This window comes from Acomys russatus, chromosome 4 (genome assembly GCF_903995435.1).
Source record: "Acomys russatus chromosome 4, mAcoRus1.1, whole genome shotgun sequence".
Taxonomy (NCBI): domain Eukaryota; kingdom Metazoa; phylum Chordata; class Mammalia; order Rodentia; family Muridae; genus Acomys; species Acomys russatus.
The window spans coordinates 32,436,264-32,457,677 of NC_067140.1; the positions used below are offsets into that span (position 1 = coordinate 32,436,264).

Genomic DNA, 21,414 nt, shown 5'->3' on the forward strand with positions numbered 1-21,414 from the left:
CTGTGCTAAGGCACTGGTTTCCCAGTGTGGTCCTCAAATCAGCAGTATCACCCAGGGTCACCGGAGAACACAGCGGCAATACAAACCCCAAGCTTGACCCCAGGCATGTTGGATATAGGAGAGGGCCACATGGGCCATCACTATGTCTTAACAAGATTATGAGTCTGGTGTATACTGAAGCATACCGAGTACTATAGAAAGCCTCTCACTCACAGCAAAGGACTTCAGCCTGTGGACCTACCATGGGAACAGTTCTGGATTAACTTGTGGGTCTTCTGATAAAGGGTGTTTAGAGTTAACGGAGCTTATGGTGGAAATGACCCTGATTGGTGTCTGAATTGGGTAACAGTAACAAAACATGAATATAGTTCACGAAGACCCGCAGCCTCCACATGACTCTAGGTCCACAAGACTGTTATTGAAGGATGGGAAGCTTAAATGGAACTTGAGCGACCTAAGGTACAATGGATCACGTGATTTGTTCCTTAGGCAGAGGAGAATCGGCTGTGCAGCTCACTCGGAAGCACACAAGCACTGCTGTGTGGTAGCTCACTAATTTACTGTCCCACGCCCATCTGAATGAGGCCATGTGTGAATGAGAAATGTCCAACTGGACCAACTGCCTAAACTTGTCAATATAACTGCCTCTTGCCTATGCACTCCTGTACCATGGGCTTTAACTTCAGAGGGGGTTGTCTATTCATTTGTCTAGACTTATTTCTATTTATACCCAGCACTGATTTTTGTCACGTGCTCTTTGTAGTTTCTTGCATTTCTGAGCCTCCATCTACGATCATTTTCCTTTGGCCTGAAAAGACCCTGCTAGAAATTTTTCATTTAAATCTGTTGGTAACATACATCTTTCTGTCTTTGGTAGCCTAGACATCTTTTTGTGGTTTATTTAGATTTTTTTTTTTTTTAAAGAATTAAGGCATAATTCACTAAGAGAGAAATACTGAGATCCTAAGTGTAACATTACTCAAAACCTAACAATGCAGACAGTCTCTTCACACTGGTTCTGTCCACGCCTTTCCCAGGAGGCAGCATGACTTCTATCAGCACAGGTATTACAAACCTAGTTCTAGTTTGTGTCTAGAATCCCATAGATAGAGCTGATCACACATTATGAACTCTCTGTCAATGTGTGGGTGTTGAGAGTTAGTTCATGTGGTGGTAAATGTGTACAAGTGTGCATAGAGACGAGATGCTACCTGGGTGTCATTTCTCAGGTACCTGCCTTGTCTAAGGGCCAAGACTGTTTCTCTCTGATATGGAGCTAATGAGACAGGCTATTGGATTGGCCTGTGAGCCCAATGGATCCTGTCTTTGCCACCCTAGTAATGGGATTATGAGTATGTGTTAAGTTACCATGCCTGGCCTTTGAAATACGGGTTCTGGGGATCGAACTCTTTCTCCTTTCCTGGTGTCTTCACAGTGTGATGGGTGATTGTGGTTGTCAACTTGGCTGGCTCTGGAATCAACTAAATGCAAGCTTCTATCCACTCCTGGGAAGAACTTTCTTGATTAGATTATTTGAAGTAGGAAGAGCCATGGCAAACAAGGGCAGCACCTTCTGGAAGCACCTACATAGAGGGACACGGTAGGAGAGAACTTTGCTTTTTGCCTGTTAGTCGTCAGTCTTGCTGGCAAGTTCATCTATCCTACTGCTGCAGAATTTCTTCACTGACATTAGAACTGTCTTCTGGGTTCTAATGTAGGGTAAAGACTACCAACTCTCCAGAAACTCTGCAGGCCTTAGTGCCAGATGGGAACTTCTGAGACATCCAGGCTAGTGACCTGAGAAACGCTCAGCTTCGCTAATGAGCATAGTTGGAGTACCTCGGCCATAGCCTATAAGCAATCTAATAGATAGATTCCCATTTAATCCCGCCCCATACACACACACACACACACACACACACACACACACACACACACACACACAATTTATCAGTTCTGTTCCTAATACATAGGGCAAACAGTTTATCAAATGAGCTTTCTCCCCACTCTCAACTTCTTTTATTAGCATATTTTTGAATTTTGTGGATGTTGGATCTTTTGGGCTAAACAATATCCAGTTATGAGTATACCAGTGCTTACCCATTCTTCTGATGCAATCCCCACTGTTCCAATTTCACTGGCAAGTATGAATAAAGCTGCTGTGCACATTTTAAAATGAGTACTTATGTGGACATATGTTTTCATATCACTTTGATAAATGTGTGGCAGTAATATTACTGGGTCATGTGATTTAAACTAGAGTAAGCTGCCACCACTTACGTAGCAATCGTTCTGCTTTATTTCCCACTGGCAGTTGTCTGCATCCTCTCCAACAATTGTCATTAGTCTTATTCCTTTCAGACCTACAGTTGTAAATGTGATTTCTTTGGGTGTGGTTTGCATTTCCAAGTGTTCTTTCTAATTGCTGGGTTCAAGTCCAGTGCCAGATACATGAGCGTGAACATCTGCCTCCACTCTGTGGCTTGCCTCTTTTCTATAGCCTCTGTTGAAGAGTCTGCATTTTAGTGAAGTCTAGTTTTCCATTTCTGTTTATGCAGTTCATGCTTTTTGTGTTCTCAACATCTTCATTCTAAGGACCTGAGATCTCCACTGTTATCCCAGCACCTGTAGTGCTTCTGCATATATATATATCTCCCACAGGAACAGTAAGATTTTATTTTTTACTTTTTAAAGACTTATTTATTTATTTATTTATTTATTTATTTATACAATGCTCTGTCTGCATGCACACCTGCAGGCCAGAAGAGGGCATCAAATTACATTATAGATGGTTGTGAGCCACCATGTGGTTGCTGGGAATTGAACTCAGGATGTCTGGAAGAGCAGTCAGTGCTCTTAACCTCTGAGTCATCTCTCCAGCCCCCAACAGTAAGATTTTATGTTCATTTCAACAGCATGCAAGGGTTACAATTCTTTTTTTAAGAATATATTTTATTAATTTATTCATATTACATCTAAATTGTTATTCTATCCCTTGTATCCTCCCATTCCTCCCTCCCTCCCGCTTTCCCCCTACTCCCCTCCCCTATGACTGTGACTGAGGGGGACTTCCTTCCCCTGTATATGCTACAGGGTATCAAGTCTCTTCTTGGTAGCCTGCTATCCTTCCTCTGAGTGCCACCAGGCCTCCCCATCAAGGGGACGTGGTTTAATATGGGGCACCAGAGTTCGTGTGAAAGTCAGTCCCCACTCTCCACTCAACTGTGGAGAATGTCCTGTCCATTGGCTAGATCTGAGTAGGGGTTCAAAGTTTACTGCACGTATTGTCCTTGGCTGGTGCCATAGTTTGAGCAGGACCCCTGGGCCCAGATCTACCTGTCATAGTGTTCTTTTTGTAGGTTTCTAGGACCCTCTGGATCCTTCTATTTTCCCATTCTCCCATGCTTCTTTTACCTAGAGTCCCAATAGGATGTCCTCCCCTCTGTCCCACTTTCCTGCTAAGTGAAGACTTCCATGGGATGTGCCCCTTGGGCTAATGTCCAGATATAAGTGAGTATATACCATTTGACCCTTTCTGTTTCTGGGTTAACTCATTATGATCATTTCTAGTTCAATCCATTTGTCCACAAATTTCAGGAATTCCTTGTTTTTAATAGCTGAGTAGTATTCCACAGTGTAAATGTACCACAGTTTCTTTATCCATTCTTCTACTGAGGGACACTTAGGCTGTTTCCAGGTTCTGGCTATTATGAATAAGGCTGCTATGAACATGGTTGAGCAAATTTTCTTGTTGTGTGCTGGAGCATCTTCTGGGTATATTCCAAGGAGTGGAATAGCTGGGTCTTATGGAAGCCTTATTCCCAGTTTTCTGAGATATTGCCAGATAGATTTCCAAAGTGGCTGTACTAGTTTACATTCCCACCAGCAATGAAGGAGTGTTCCTCTTTCTCCATATCCTCGCCAGCATGTGGTGTCACTTGAATTTTTGATCTTAGCTATTCTGATGGGTATAGGATGGAATCTCAGAGTTGTTTTAATTTGTATTTCCCTGATGACTAAGGAGGTTGAGAATTCTCTGTTTAGTTCTGAGCCCCATTTCTCAATTGGGTTATTTGGTTTGGTGGTGTTTAAGTTCTTGAGTTCTTTATGTATTTTGGATATTAGACCTTTGTCAGATGTAGGGTTGGTGAAGATCTTTTCCCAGTCTGTAGGCTGTCGCTTTGTTCTGTTGATAGTGTTTCCTGCCTTACAGAAGCTTCTCAGCCTCATGAGGTCCCATTTATTAATTGTTGACCTTAAGGCCTGGGCTGTTGGTGTTCTGTTCAGGAAGTTGTCTCCTGTGCCAATGTGTTCCAGGCTCTTCCCCACTTTTTCTTCTAACCAATTTAGGGTCTCTGGTTTTATGTTGAGGTCTTTGATCCACTTGGACTTGAGTTTTGTGCAAGGTGACAAATATGGGTAGAATTGCATTTTTTTTTTTTTTTTTATACACAGAGACATCCAGTGAGACCAACACCATTTGGTGAAGATGCTATCCTTTTTCCACAAAATTTGAAAATCTAAGGGAAATGAACGATTTTCTTGATCAATTCCACTTGCCAAAATTGAGTGAAGAACAGATAAATAAGGGTTATAATTCTTCATCCTTACCAAAGCCTCTTTGTTTTATGCAACTGTGCTAAAGGCCACTTTGGTTAGAGTTTGTGGAACTCTTTCTTCACAGCTCCGGCCAGTGTGTGCCATCATTGGAGGGATGGCTGTTTAAACCCTGTGGACATTTTCAGGTTGAATTTTCAGTTTTTATTACTGGATGGTAGCATTTTTTGATGTGCTTTGGACATTAACTTAGCAGAGAGATGATCTGCCAGTCCTGCTGCCCATTTCCCAGCATGCCTCCTGTGCTGGAGACATGTGGAGATCCTTCGTCATGATGGAGTCAATCTTTCTTTTTATTGTTTTGACTCCTGTGCTCCTGGTGTCACAGCCAAGAACCCAGGGATCCCATGGACTCTTGCTAGACTCATGCAGCGTTTTAGCCTTTTAGTCATTCTGAGCTCAGCTGTATTTGTGGTGGAGAGTCGAGCTTCGGTTTCTCCCAGCTGGCTATATCATCTCCTTAACACCATTTGTCACAGAGAACATTCTCAGTGTTAGTCAAACATCACTTGCCCATCTATGTCAGGACTTATTTCTGGGCATCCCATTCATTTCTCTGATTTTAAGACCATGTATTAAGTCCCTAATTTCAGTTCTTATCATTCTCAGCCACCAAAAGTTCATTAATTTTTTTTCTCACAAATATCAATTCTCTAGAGAATTTTCCCCTCAATCTTGTTTCTACTTTCCTTCTGTCTTCTTGAAATATTGGTATTTTTTAAAGTCCTTGTCTTAACTCCAGAGCCTAGATCACCTGCAAGTCTACGTCTATGGTCTCTTCTCTCTTGGGTTTCAACTCCAACCGGTGGACATTTAGAATCATTTAGTGGAGGCTTTGATGTTTTTATCTTCTTTCTTCAAATGCCAAATTTTATTATAAAATGTAATATTCATATTCATTGAAAATATCACTAGATGCCAGGATTTTTTTTGCCTGCCTGCCCTCCTTCTTTCCTTCCTTCCTTCTCTCTCTCTTTTTTCCATGTGTGTGTATGCATGTACATGCTGTAACAGTCATACAGAGGTCAAAGGATAGTTTGAAGGACTTGGCTCCCTCCTCTACCATATGGGTCCCAGATGTCAAACTCAAGTCATCAGGTTTGGTGGCAGGTGCTGACCTTCGGTTATCTTCTTACAGAGAGCATCTGTCCTCTCCTCACATGGCAGAGCAACAATTTCATTTTGAGAGCTAAGTTTTGGCTGCTATACTTTGGTGCAAAGTCTCCTCCCTGACTGAGCCCGACTTAAAGGCTCACATCTCCAGACCTTCCAAAGGGAATCATGGGATATCTATTAGGAGCCCTTGTCTTCAATGGTGGATTGAGAACTCGAATACTTGCCTCCATAGTAGGGCAAGATTGTGCCAAATGTTTCCATGGCCTTTGTCTCAGCTTCCTGTCTTTGTGCTTTGTTACCAAGTTTGCCATTGTACTGTGCAGATTAGTGGGCTCAGCAACCTGCTCTTCTCACTGAGACCACCAGTTTATCTCTCTAGCCCAAGGGCTCTGAGTCTCTTGGTTTATTATCACCCCCTGTCCCACACAGCCCGTTAAAATTAAACACTTTATAGTTCTTGTTCTCTTTTTGTCTTATGATTCGATCTGAACATTTTCATCATTTCCTGTGCTCCTTCATGAAGCTTCACTTAGCTGACGGTAAGAGATGTTGACATTTCTTCCTTTCAGGAGCTTCTGGGTTGCACTTGCCCATGCACCTTGTTTGTAGTCTTTATGCGAATGCTAGTTTTTAATACTTAGGTTACTCGTGAAGCTCTTCCCATACTGCATGTGGGAAGTGTTTACCACATTCAGGCCACAGAGGAACCCCACATTCTATCTGTGGTTACATGAGACCCTTCTTTATATTAGTTTAAGTCTCCAATTCACTTAGTATTTATCTTGGCACAAGCTTAAGGAATGGATTTAATCTTACCTGTTTCCTCTCCAGCACAGAACATGTATTTTTCTGTGCTGGGGAGCTGCTACACACAATTAGCTTTCTGTCCTTTCTCATTGGTTTGTGTGTTCATGCTCCACTATTAAACAGTTTTAATTAAGGACTTCACATATGTTTAATATGTGGTTAAGCTCTCCTCTTCTCTAGCTGGTCTTTTTCACGGTCTGCCTGTAATTCTCCATTGTTCACTCTTGTGGATAAACTTACAATTAGCTTGTCTGGTGCTGGAGAAAACACAGCACTTTTACTATTATTGCTAAAATTCACAAGTTAATTTAGGAAGAACTAATGTTCCTACACTGTGGGGACTTTATACTCAGGAAAACACATGGCTGCATTTTCCATTTGTTATATCTCTCAGCATTGTTTTATATTTTTCCTCAGTTTTAGAGATTTTTCTTAAGTTTACAATTTTTCTTTTTCTTTCTTTCCTTCTTTCTTTCTTTTTGTTTTTGTTTTTGTTTTTTGAGACAGAGTTTCTCTGTGTAGCCTTGGCTGTCCTAGACTTGCTTTGTAGACCATGCTGGCCTCGAACTCACAGAGATCCACCTGCCTCTGCCTCCCAAGTGCTGGGATTAAAGGCGTGCACCACCATGCCTGGCCTTACACTTTCTTTATATCTATATGAAAAATTCACTTTGAATTTTTCAGCTTTACTTATTTTCTAGCCTAATTTATTTGGTCAGATAAACTGAAATGATTTCAAGTTTTGGAATGGTGTTAAAACATTTTAAAAAAGCTAATCAGATATATGACCCTCTTTCCTCCCTTCCTTCCTTCCTTCCTTCCTTCTTCCTTTCCTCCTGACTCTGCCTCCCTGAGTGTTGAGATTAAAGGTGTGTGCCACTGAGCAGCCACTTTTCCTCTTTCTTAGGCATTTGTAAAGAATATGACCCTGTCACTTTCAGACATGATGTTCTGTACATGTCACCTGGGTCACATGTATAACTGTTCATGTTTCCTGCCCATTTTACAGCTATTACACGATGTATATTAAAACCAACCTACATTGGAAACATGTCTACCTTTTCTTTCAGGAAGTCCATGTTTACACTGTTTGCATTTCAGGGCAGTGTTATGGAATACATATAATTAATAGGGTTCATCCACATTATATTGGTTAATTAGCTTCCTATGGCTGTGCCACACTGACTCAAACTTGGTTACTTAATGAAGTAAAAGTTTGTTATTTCTGCAGTCTGGAGACAAGCGACCCAGATCAGCATAACTGTACATACCAATGCTCTGCAGGGCTGAACTTCCTGCATAGAACTGAGAGGAGAGTCATTTCTCACCCCCTTTGGCCTTTGGTAGTGACCAGCATTCTTTATCATGTCCCTGCGGTCATAGTACCATGGGCTCTTGTACCCGAGTTACATCTCCTTTCTCCTCCCTCCTTGAAGACTACCTGTGAGTGCACACAGTGCCTTCCATAGAAACAAGCACAGCCTTTCCATCTCTCAATTCTGAAAATCGTAATTGCGAAATTCTCCCTTTAATCTAAGGTAACTTTCATAGACTCCAGGGATTCAGATAAGGACACCTTTTGGGGTCACTACCTAGCTTACCACAGACCCCTTTATCCTTATGAAATACCACGTTAGCTCTGCTAATGCTTTTTATCTCAATGCTTTCTTGAGATAAAAATGCAGTGATATGCAACTCTTTTTTGTCACTGTTTCCTTGATGTCATTTTTCATCTGTACTTTCAACTTTTTCATATTCAGATATTTAAAGTGTTCCTTCTAAGCAGCAAGTGGCTGGATTTAAAAAGCCAATGCTATGTGGCTTAGATTTTTGCCTTGGCACCAGTCTCCTGATGCATCTGTGTCTGTGTTACTAGTTTGATGTTTCTATGTTTGATGTTTCCTGACTTCCTTCAATTTAATCAAATACTTCATGCTATTGCATTTTCCTCCTACTAAACTGCATCTTGGAATTATTTTGGTAGTTAGCTGATGGCTCAAAACATACATGTAAATTATCACTCTTCCAATCTGACTGACACCAGTTAAACCTTTAAACTCCACATCCTGCTCTTGCCTCCCTATGTCACGTCTACACTTCTACCGCACACTTCAGATGGTCCCAAGAGCGAGGTGCTGAGGTGCCGAGGGGCTGCAACTGACCATTCCTTTGAGCAGCCAGTGAGCATTTACGGTTCACTTTTTGGTGTTCATTTCTCACATATGCATCCTTCTACCTGAGATCATTTTCCTACAGATCTTCCTTTACATTTTATTTCAGTTTATATCTACTAGTGGAAAATTCTCTCAGCTTTTGATCAACTGAACACAGCTACATTTCTCCTCGGCTTCTGAAGGATACTCTGGCTGGCTCAGAATTAGGGGTCTGCTGTTTTCTTTATGCCGCACTGTAAGATGGATTTCCCTAAGGCACTGCTGGTCTCACTCCCACTTCCCTCAGGCGGAAGCGGAGGACTAGGTGGGCAGCATGTTCTCCGGCCAGAGCCTTGAGTCACGCACTCTGCTAAGGTAGAGACAGCTGCAGCTGGAGCTTGGCCAGCTCTTGCTCTCACAGCCTTCCAGGAGGCATCAAATACATGCACGAAGTAGTCTTGGCTGTCAGCAGTGTGAGTGACTTCAGGTGAATGCAGCAGCAGCAGGACAGAACTGCGAACAGATGGACAGCTGCTCCCTGTACTAAGTCTGGAGTGCTGTACCACCAACCACCAACCTGACAAAGAAACTGGTGCTTTTCCTATGTCCTTAAACTTGTGGTTTTCAATGGGTTTGGTATTTGTATTATTAAGTCTTTCCATTTAAAATCTTATATTTAAAATCTTCTGTAGCATAACCTGTGGGTGTGCTTTTAAAATAAAAAAGTGTGTAGTTATTTTTCCTGTATAATATGTGCACCATGTGTATACTTGGAGCCCACAGAGGCCAGAAGAAGGCACTAGAGTCCCTACAACTGGAAATGGTTATGAGCGGCCATGTAGGTGTAGGAAATCAAACCCAGGGCTGTGGAAGTGCAGCCCGTGCTCTTAACCACTGAGTCATCTCTCTAGCCCCTAGTTATGTGTTTGACCACTCTGAAAGTTCTTTTAATAGGTGAGGTTGCATTTGTGTCATAGCCCATCTCCATTATGGCTATGACTAAGCAGCTTGCCCCAGTCCCTGAATGCATCTCTAAGTACCCGTGTGTATGTATTTGTTTCCTGTACGCCTGCTTTGCTTGACCCTTCACAATCTATCTTTTGGTAATTAGGAAAGCTCATATTGAACCTATATTGTAATGCCTTAATCCCAGTGACAATGTGCGATTTTACCTCATATTTGGGTTACATTCTTTTGATTCTTATTTTTCCTCACATTCTTCCCAACCTCTGTATCAGGATATGATCTTAAATTCCCATCCAGCACCTAGTAATCAATCAGTACACGGCTCTGATCTTTTATATATGCTCCCACTCAGTCAGTCTACCATTAGCTGCCGCAGCACACCTGTATTTCAGAGGATAGGTCCTTACATATGGCAGTGGCTTCTGGAGAGCATTTTAGCTGTGCAGTGGTCCCTTCTACCAATGCCGTTCTGGTCAACTAGGTTGTGCAGCATACCATAGGTAGCCTTTCAGAAGGGGCATATGGGAGCAAATTCATCACCACTTGCCTGTGGTTAACTCAGTAGCTCAAGGCTCACCATTTTTTTCCTTGAGTATCCTAAATATATTAATTACTCCATTGACTATTGGAATTGTGTCTTTGTTAAAAACCTAGTAATGTTAGTCTATTCAGGAACATTCAAATAAAAAAAAAAAACACTTTCAGAGACAGGTGAGATGGCTCAGCAGGTAGAGGCACTTGTGGACAGGACTGAAGATTTAAGTTTGACCACAGAACACACAAAGGGGTAGGATAAAAGCTGTCTTTGACATTCACATAAGTCTGGTGTGTATATGTGCATGTGTGCGCACATACACACACAGAGAGAGAACTTAAATATGTAAATTTACAGTAACTTTTCCTTCATTCTCTGTTTGTTTTCCTGGGTGGGGGGTGGGGGGCGGCTCTGGTTTGTGTTTTTTCAGACAAGTCTCACTGTCTAGTCCATGCTGGCCTTGAACTTACTCTGTAGCCCAAGATGCTCCCCAATCTGTGAGTGTCCACCCACAGCTCTGCCTCCTGTTGATGGAAAAGATGATCCTTTTTGTGTTCTGTTTTGGTATCTATCCAGTGTGCTTGCTTGTGCTGCTACTTCTTTTGTCTTCATCTAGAAACAATTTCTTTCATTTGTCATTCTTTTGAATATGCCATTGTTTCTCTTTTAAATCCCTCTTCTGCCGGCATCTTACTCGCTAGCTCTTCCAAGCCTAGCTAAGTGGATCTTGCAGACTTGCTGGTTCAGAGCGGGAGTGGATGCTTCCCATTGTCCTCCAGACCCAGCATACTCTAAGTGCCAGCCCTGCTTTTATTGAGCTCACACTCACAGTTGTGGTTGTCTGTGTTTGTAGCCGGATACAGAGGTCTGCATCACGTAAGACCAACAGTACCCAGGAAGCACTTCACCCAGTGAAGGATGCAGTTGTTCTGATGTGGGGAGATCTTCCTGGAGACTAAACTGCTGTGTCAGGAGAGAAGTGTCAAGGACTACCTCTTGCTTTATTAAATAGAGCAATTTGCTTGGATAAGCATCGCTGCTAACTCTTTTGGATTAGTTTCTTTGTCACGCAAGATGCCCTTTTAGTCAGACATTATTTTACAAAAATAAAAGAACTTGACAAGTCTTATTTAGTTTTAGCTTGGGTTACATTTTTTTCCTATTATGCTTTCTTCCATTCTTTTTTATTATCTCTTCCGTTTTCTCCTTTCCATCCATACCTTTCTTCCTGTGTTCATCTGAACTCTCCTGCTGCTACTTGCAATCTGCCACCTCTCCTATGACTACCTCTCCTGTTTGCTAGCATTCAGCATGAGAAGCCTTGCATTTTTTTAGTTTTGCTCTGCGATCTTGATTCATAAAGTCAGTTGTTTCATGTTACTTTTAAAGTTGACGTCTGGACTAACTTGTGGTTTTGGCCCCTACAGGACCTTTCTGCTATGTGCTCTCTAGCGAGGCTTGCTGTTCCTCTGTAAGGTGGTCCTGGATCTGGAGCACCACTGCATTACCCAGGATCTTCCTTTCCAGTAGTGGACTCTATGGACACATTCAGAAACTGCTATCCTAGCCTATCTTCTGTCTCCACTTCCAGATAAGCCTTCTATGTCGATCTTAGGCACTTTTGGCAAACCTTACTTCTTACTGTTTATTTATTTGGATCTGTAGATCACATCTGTGCCCTACTTTCATTACAAATGGACAATTCCTGTGTGTAACACCCAAAGGCAGACAGCTGTTATCGCATCTTGCCGTATTTACACTGAAGCAAATTGCTTTTCTTTTCTTTCTTTTTTTTTTTTTGCGAGTTGCTTTTCTTAATCACTGTTATAAATAACCTCTTCAACATCAGACAGTACTAGATTGATCCTTAGCTACAGAGTAATCAAATTAAAAATGTAACCTTCTTAACTTTCCTTCTTTCTAAAACATCCCACAGAGGCAGGAAAGTCACCTTAGATGTTTCAGGTACCTTCTCTGAGCTGTAGGAGCTGCAGTGTTGTACGTATGCGTCAGGACTAGAGTAGAAAAGCTACTTCACAAGGTATTTCCTGCCCACCCTATTCTATTCTTCCATGCCACACACTGCGTCACTTCCTATACATAGGTTCCAGGTTCCCAGCAGCGCCACCTCTCAATACCCAGACAGAGGAAAGATGGTGTCACTGACTGGGCACGCCGCATCCCAGAAGGCAAAGGAGTGGAAAGAGTGACAAGTGGCAATAGAGGAGTCATGAGAGTGACCGAGATACCCTGAGTGGGGTCACTTCACCTTGGGCCTCTGGTCATGCTAGTCACAGGCAGACATGCTGAGAGCCACATGGGGACCAATAGTCTAGGAAGAAGCTAGAGGGTGGGCAATACTTTCTAGTCACTTTGGGGAACTTACTTTTTCCAAAACTTTGGCGATTCGGGTGCCGATCTGTTCAAGTGACTGTTGTGGATACTGGTCCTTGCCAAGATTCTGCAGTACCTGGAACAGAAGGAGACAGGCTGAAAATGAGACCGGATTTGGATGCTGCCATTGCTGCTGAGCTGGAGGGTGGAGCATGATGACAAAGAGCTTTTCTGGGATACTGCTGAGCAGCCAGTCTGTGGAGGATACACTTAAGGTGACTCTGACAGCCCATGGTCCTCTCCCACTCGGTAAAAGTTACAGACAAAGAAAACACAGGCATCACGGTAACACTAAGAAATAAGGGCAGCAGAAGTACTCAGAGTTCTGTTACCTGCACAGGCATTGTTAATGCCCTTACATATATTTTTCAGATATTTGCTGTGTGTATGTGTGTGTGCACACGCACATGTGTGTGCATTCTGTAACCCATATTTTCATACAATATATTCTTAACTTTTCTTCATGCCAGTACATATATCTGTCTTAGTTATGACTTCTGTTGCTGTGATAAAATACCATGAGCACAGCAACTTGCAGGTCACACTCCATCACAATAGGAAGCCAGAGCAGGAACTCAAGCAGGGCAGGAACCTGGAGGCAGGAACTGAGGCACAGGTCTCAGAGGAGGGCTGCTTACTGCTTACGTGCTCCTAATGGCTTGCTCAGCCTGCTTTCTTATAGCACCTAGGACTGCCAGCCTAGTGGTGGCACTGCCCACAGTAAGCAAGAAAATGTACCATAGGCCAATCTGGTGGGGCCATTTCTCAACTGAGGTTTCCTCTTCTAAAATGTCTCTAGCCTGTGTCAAGTTGACATAAAACTAGCCAGTGTGACATCTCTACCACATCCTTCCTAATTATGCCACGGTATATTACCAGCTATCTTATTTAACTTATCCTTTAACATGGGCATCTGTGACATGTTTTCAAATTCTCTCCTGAGGTACAGTCTTCACTAGGTATATGCTGCATTAGTCCTCCAGCCTTTCTTAAGAATGTCATCAGGAAAATAACTGCCCCAAAGGTCTCTCTCCCGAGCCTCTCTGTGGAAGGCAGAAGCTGGCTCACTCTGAAGGGAGTGCTGGTTACCATCATAAGAAGTACAAGCTCTGTCCTTGGGCCTGCATTGAATTGGGCTTGGATGAAAGCTACAGAGGTCAGGGCCAACTAAAGGAAAATAAAGGAAAGAGTCCTGGCCACTCACTCTTGCTTTCTGCTGTCAGCTACACCCCAGCTATGAGGCTAACCTCACTGAACAAGGCTGAAAACTCACCTCTGTTAGCTGGCTTTCACCCGTGTAGTGCAGGCTGGCTCTGTTGGACACTCCATGTAGGTGGTCCAGGGTGTGCATGCTCGTAGGGAGATTACCATTGCACAGCGGTTCCATTGCTGGCTGCTGTATGGGTGTGGCAAAGTCTATGTGTTCTGTGATGCTGGAAAAGGGAGATGACCACATCAGCCATGGAAATCCAAGTAAGGAGAGACAGCTCTAACAATCAGCGCATCTAACTTCCATACGGTGTTTCCTCACCTGGGAGGGTTTGAAATGAGTGGTTTTCTTCTAGGATTTCTGCTTTCAGGGAACAGATAACAGCAAGACAAACAACTGGTTTCTACAGTCTACTGTTCCCTTATAAACAGAAGCATACTTGTTGCTCAAAGAAAGTCCTCTAAAAGTTAGACAGTAAATTTTATGGAGACCCAACTGGACATTCATTGTACTGGGTGTTAAATACAAGTACATTACTTCATGACCTCAGGAAGTTTTTTTTTTAAAGATTTTGACAATTTAAAATTATGTATATATTGTGTGTCTCTCTGTGGGTATGTGCACGTGTGGCCCAGAGGCCACAGATGTCCTTGGTGCTGGAGTTACAGGTGGTTGTGAGCCATCGATATGGGTTTTCATCTTGCCTGCTTGGCCATCTCTACAGCCTGAGAGGCCACGTCTCACAGGACAGCCACACAAATAATCATATGAATGACATACTGTAATTTGGCACTACCAAGTTTTACTTAAAATTTTTAAATTTATATTTGTGTAACATTTATTGCTCCATTGATTATTTATCCCAAATTTCATATCAGATACCAAGGCTATCATAAATAAGTAAACACATGTGGTCCTACTTATGTTGCTCATGTCTTGGAAGGAGTGGGATTACAGATGTGATAAGTTATAAAACATGAAATAATGAAAATGTGTTCATGAGGGAATACATCTCTTCTGTACCATAAGGAAGGTGGTTATGACAGCTTTCCTGAGACAGGAGAGCTCAAAGGCCTGAGGGTGGAAATTGTGACTGAGGGTGGGGCAGAGCAAGAAGGCCTGACTTCCATGCAAGCTTTCATAGTAGGGAGCAAATAGACAAAGCAGAGGCAAAGCATGAACAGTGCAGGAGGCCCCGTTAGGAGGCTACGCATGTGCCTGGGTGGCAGCAGAGGCTCTGGAGCATTGGTGTGGACGCAGAAAAGCAGAGAGCTTTGCAATGCTCTCGGGGAGTAAAGCAGTCAGGATTGGTAACAGATGAGGTTTGAGAGATATGGAAAAGAATCATAAAGGATAATATCCAGGTTTCTAGCCTGAACACAGAGGAACATATTTCCTAGAGAGATGGCTCATGAGTTAGGAGCACACACTTAACTTGTAGCTTCAGCTCCCAGTACCCATATCAGGTGGCTCACAACTGCCTGCAACTCCAGCTCCAATGGACTCTATGTCCTTGTCTGGACTCCATGGATACCAGCATTCACACACACATCATTAAGAAATAAGTTATGTGTCTTCTTGAGCTTGTGGGTATATGTGAGTCTGGGGCTTTGAGGATAGTCTGGTCTGGAGACAGAAACATGGGAGGGGTCACTGCATTCTAGGAGCAGTCACTCCCACTACACATGGTTGTGAAAGACAAGGTTAGCAGGTTGGGGGAAGTGCCGACATTCCCAAGGCAGGAAGTTAGCAAATGTCCCCTTGTTTATTGTATCTTCACAAGCGTTCAGTAAATCCAGATGTTTCCCTACCTCCCCCGAAAATGTGTAATGTCTATGTAATGACCTCTGTAGTTCCAAAGAAAAGGACCTGGTCCTGAACACAAACTATGCCACACATGACTTCTGATAGCTGGCAAGATGCAGGTGAAAGCATCTAGAATGGGGGCTCGTTTACCACTCTTTGCATGGACTGAGTCCATCTAGGCTGTGGGTAGCAATGGTCATGCTTTATTGATCACAGTGCTGGAAAGATGATGCTTCTGACCACTCATGGCACAAGACATTGCTGGAGTTGGCTGGGGCCCCTGTGGTTCACCGGTAAGGAAACTCCATGAGGAAGGTCATGCCAAAGAGACTTACTCAATGTTTTTCGAAGAAACTGCCAACCAGGTGCTTACAATGGCAGTTAGCTCTACCCAGCGGAGTTTGAGGCACTCATCTGGACTGGGCCACCCCAGACGCTGGTAGTCACGTTTTTTTCCTGGAAGGAAAGTATGGGATGAATGGGCACAGTACAAAAGAATGGAAGCCAAGCCGCTGCCTTCCTTAGTGAGGACATCACCCAAACTGGGGTGTTTGGTGGTGTCCGTTTTTCTTCTTGTCTTTAGAATGTGTGCCATGGAAAAATAGATTCAATCAAAATCTTATCATTTGTGGCAATGAGAATAAATATCCTCTCTGAATAAGGTCTTATTCTCAAAGGTGATGAAATAAAAATGCAAGCCCGTGCTCTGTTTCAAGCTGGTCAACTGAAATAAGGATGAAGACACTCTTAGATAGTAAGACTCTTAGACAGCTCAGTTTACCCTTCTGGGTTTTGATTTTATGCGGCTAACTCGGAGTTAGTGGGAAGCAGGCATCCAGCCCTGGCACTGTGACATCCTGGGGTAGACAATGCTTTGTTGTAGACACTGTAGTGCACTCCAGGACATTTTAGCAGCACCTAAGCCTCAACCCATCAGATTTCGGCAGCACAACTTCCTCAAGAAATGTTGCCATACACTGCCAAATATTCCATGGGTGCAAGCTGCCCCTGACAGAGTCACTGCTGCCGTGACAGGATGGGATCTGTGACAATGTAAGGTCACGTGTATGAGTATTTCCCATGTTTCAGAAGCTGTGCTCCGTGTTTGCTCAGAGGAGGAAGCAGGTGATGAGTGCCTCGCCCAAAGTTCTCTGACCAGAGGGGCAGAGGGGGAACACAGAGATAGGCTATGTGACGCTAACATGTATTCTCACTGCCTGTGCTAGCAAAGGCACCTCCTGTTCAGTCTGAGCCCTTTACTTCAGACCAAGTCCCCAAGAAAGAGAAAGAGCAAAGCCAAGTCTTATCTGATGGGCTTCTGATGGGTTTGCACAGGAAGGAGAACCTTAATTTTGTGTGGCACTTTTTATACCCTCGGAATTTACCAGCAATAGAAAAACATTTGAGGTACAGGCAGGGATTTAGATGCAGATTTTAATAAAGCAAAAAAGAACAGTTTGGAAGAATTTCCAATTAACTTTAAATAAAGCATACATTTCACAATAAAGCTCACTTTCTCTTTATATTTTAAAAATTCACGTGAAAAATATTAAACACCTATTATAAAGGGTCTGAGGACTGTGTAACGCACTGGGGCACACATAGGAAGAGGCAGCCTGCTCTGCAGCTCGCAGGCTAGTAGGAAGGGACACAAAAGGAGCCTGTTACAACATGACAGCACAAAGGAGGGAGCAACTAATTCTGTCTGAAGGTTACAAGGGAGAAATGGCACTTGAGTTTCAAGTTTAAGGGTGAGTGATATTAGCACCGCAGAGATGGGTAAGGGCATTCCAGGCAGAGGGAACAGCATGTGCAAAGGCATGGTAAAAACAAGAACATGGCTGCTCCACAGGTGGTGTTGGAGGGTGGGGAGGGGCTGGCTTATAAAGGGTCCTGAATGCCACACTAGGAAGTCTGCACTTTATCCTGTAGGCAGTGGGAAACTTCGAGCCCACATCTCTCCATCTTGGTCACAAGGACATCATAAGAGGATGTTAAATGCCTTGCTGAAATCCAGTTGCATTATGTCTATGGCTTCCCTAGCCTCCCAGTCTAGAAGCCCTAGCCAAAAAAGGAAATGTTATGATTAGTACTCAGTAGATCTATTATGGCTCTCAAAGGTCTCCAATTCTCCCCATAGGTTCACAGACATCTTCTCAATAACTTGCTTTAGAACTTGGACATGATTTGCCAGAAGTTTATTAGTGGACAGTGGACAAAATTCATACTTATTTAACTGGGCTACTAACCCTCTGGAGTACTTTCGCACCGTCTGCATGCTGAGAGCACTCACCTTCAGGACAGTAATCGACTTCATGATATCATTTGCAAGTATTTTCAGTGTCCAACTCAGGCCTGCCAAGCAGAAACCACTTGGAACTGCTTAAATGGGGCTTTGGGGGTAGCTCAGAGGCAGAGGACTTGTCTAGTGCCAGCAAGGCCCCACTTTAATACCCCAGCATCACAGGCAAGCAAGCAAACAAAGGCACACCCGCCTAGATGCTCTCACAGAATCTCAGCCATGTAGGCTTTAGTTGTCCCTTTGTAAGAAGCTTTTGGTTTCTTTAATGCAACACGAGATTATCAGAAAATACCTGTATAATAGAAAGGCCACAAAGGAGACACAAATGACCTCCACTTTTCTTAGTACCCAGAGAGAGCATCTGTACTGCTGTGCCTCCCTCTCCACATGTCTCATGTGCTGCTTGCTAGGCCAAGTGCAGCTGATTCAAGAGGCCATCAACTCCATGGGATAGAGTACATCAGACAATTGACAACAGAAAAAATGCTGCCAGCTATTACATACATCAGCTGTGACATGTAGCTCATGTATCAGAGATATTGAAATGTGAGAAAAATAGAGTTGATAAGACACAGTGTGTTTCCTATCAGGATGGAAACAGCCTTATGCCATTCATAAGCTGTCTTCATTCACTTGCTGTGGTGTGTGTTTCTTTGTTGTACAGCATATGCCACAGACATGCTGAAGCTTAGTCAGGAAAGTGCAGTATTGAGGCTGCTTATTGGTTGTTACTTTGATAAGGAACTCAGTGTAATGGCATCTTTGTGCACATATCTCTGTTGTCTACAAGGCAACTCTCCTAGAGTGCATTAATAGAAGAAGAATTATTGGTATGGCATAAATTCCTCTGACTCATCTTGTCAAACTAATCTCAAGGTTGCTCTGTTGATTTTTGCTGTGCACTACACAGAGACAATTTGGTAGGCAAAAACCTTAACTGTTTATGTTTGCTCTTCCATAGCTGCTACTGACTGGACATATTGTTACACTGGTAGAGCTATGTGTATGTTTTTTTTTTTAATCTTACTATTGCATTTTGCATTTTTTATGTTCTTTAAATGACAGTGATACCTTCTGTGGAAAATATATGATACAAATATATAAAAATATTCTGTAAAATCACACTGTTGAATTATCTCTTGTAGTTCTCTGCCTAGGAACGTCCTTCACCATAAAATGCTGTAGATACTATGGACACCTTCTTCCTCAATGACTTCCTACAGTGACAGCTACTCCCACATTTGACATGTGGCCATCTTCTTCATAGACAGACAGACTTAGCAGAAGAAGGTGCTTGCCTCCTGTAACTTAAAAAGGTCTTTAACAGCACAGCCAGTCCAAGTTTTTACCTCCGTGATGGTGAGACCTGTCCTAGGACATGCAGGACTTCTTATGGTCCACCCTGGGTTTAAACAAGCTGATTGACTCTATCCCACTATTGCCCTCTGCTTAGTCAGTACTTTTATCCAGTTAAGGAAGACAGATTCTAATAAATTGAATTTTCAGTCCAAGATAGTACAAATACTCCTTTAAAAATGGATATGACATTTTAAAAAGAATTCTATCAGGTGGGGTTGCGGTGGGGTGGGGGAGGGGGAGAGTCACTTGGATGCATGACGGGTGGTAGCCTTTAACCCAAATAGCTAATGGTTAAAAATCAAAGTCTAAAAAACTTCTTATACTAATACTGATATGGTCCTTTCATCTTCTCATCTGAACTGCTCTAAGTCATAAAACACATCCCTTCTGAGAAACAAGACAGGGACCTGAAAGAAAAAATGAGACCTGAGACAGTGTCACTCACCCTGGGGCCCAGGAGACGCCACCTTTGGGCCAGTGATCTCTAAGTTTGCTTGGTAACGTTGTCCATTTTCTGCTTGATTTGACTCTACTTTTTTCACGGGAGGCTTTTTATGATCCCCTTTTGGTTTCTTTACACGTTTGACCTGGAATGTGATCTGGGAATCAAAAACATGTTAGAAACAAATGAGACCAGTGAGGGAATCTATCACTCATTCTGATGGCTGTGGTTGAAGGATAACGTAGACTAGCAGAACTTGATGATCAGATCTGTTTCTGGAGATACCATACACTTTGGTCAGAGGACATGGAAAAATCAAGTTGATACCAGGGCATAGGTTATTAGAGAAAAATTCATTGACAGTTTTATCTAGCTGTGCCTAACAGCAACTGCATGGCAAGATATGCTCCTGGGTATAATGCTGGCAGATGCTATGGGATAACCAATTGCTATGTGATTGGGTTTAAGGTCTGCTCCATAGCAGGGAATGGATACCTGGTACTGTAAATCAGAGCAAGGATCTATGTTTCCAGGGATTGGGTAGGGTGAATCTATTACTATTTTTCTGCTAAGTAGACATAGTATCAAAATGCCTTGGAAAGTTTTTTCTCTATAGCCATTGATTTGTGCCATTCTCAGACCTCATCAGAGAAGTTTCTTTGTGTAGTGAATGGTGGTTAACTTGGAAACTCAGAACTTGCCAAGATACAGCGTGTTCATCCACAAATGAACATCTCTATCACACCCTTTCCTCACGAGGCTCAGGGACAATAGAGAAAGAGAGGCAGAGGGCTATTAGGGCCAGAGATCAGGGAGGGCTGGAGTAAATCAATGCCCTCTGGACAGGGCAGGCCTACTGCACTTAGAAACGCAGGGCAGCTGTGGCTACCTCCATGAAGATCAATCCAGTCAACTTTCCAGCTTGGATCACAGAAGCCCCCACCCCTAGCTGAGGAACTGAAAGTGATGACTCTGCGGGGAGGAAGAGTCAGTTTCTGTTAAGGGTATATGCAGTATATGATCACCGCATAGTCATATTGCACATACACATTGAAACATCCACTGGAGATATAAATCATATATATTTACATATATTTGCCTATAAATATGTGTAATTATTATGGATCAAATAAAAATCTGTGTGTGAGATATGAGTATAGGACTGTGTCCATTTGTGTTTGTGTGTGGGTAGTACAGGCATGGCTCATGTAGAGGTCAGAGGACAACCTCTGGTATTGTTATTCGCCATCTTGTTTGAGACAAGGTCTCTTCACCATTGTGTAGCCCAGGGCAGCATGCCTGAGAACTTCTGAAGACACTCCTGTCTTTGCTTTCTTCTCCCTGTGGGAATGCTGGGACTGGACATTTGTGCTACTGTGGCTGCTTAGCACATGAGATGAGGGGAAGGGCTCAGGAGTGCATTAGTACAGTGGAGTGTTTTCTTACACTGAGATTTTCCTCCTAGTCTCTAATTAAAAATATTCATATAGTTTGAAAAGGAAAAATATATTCCAAAATCTAGTCGTTTTTTTCCCTTAAAGCTATTATTATTTATTATGACTGTTATTAATTATTATTACTATTTTGAACAATGTTGCTATATTGCCCAGGCTAGTTCTGAACTCTTGAGCTTATGTCATCCTCCTGCTTCAGTGCTGAGACTAGAGGTGCATAGTGCATCTGGCTAAGTTTAGTATTAAAAGATCT

At 42.8% G+C, this 21,414-nt stretch overlaps 1 protein-coding gene across 1 annotated transcript in view; it reads right to left on the bottom strand.

Moving 5' to 3' along the window:
• The window catches only part of Ttc17 (tetratricopeptide repeat domain 17), a 104,810-nt gene that overhangs the window by 11,861 nt on the left and 71,535 nt on the right, over positions 1–21,414 (bottom strand). Inside the window, exons 19-22 of the mRNA XM_051144204.1 lie at positions 19,711–19,864; positions 15,940–16,060; positions 13,862–14,021; positions 12,581–12,664 (exon numbers count right to left, since the gene is read on the bottom strand). Coding sequence (XP_051000161.1) covers positions 12,581–12,664; positions 13,862–14,021; positions 15,940–16,060; positions 19,711–19,864 — 519 coding nt within the window. The remainder of the gene's footprint in view (positions 1–12,580; positions 12,665–13,861; positions 14,022–15,939; positions 16,061–19,710; positions 19,865–21,414) is intronic.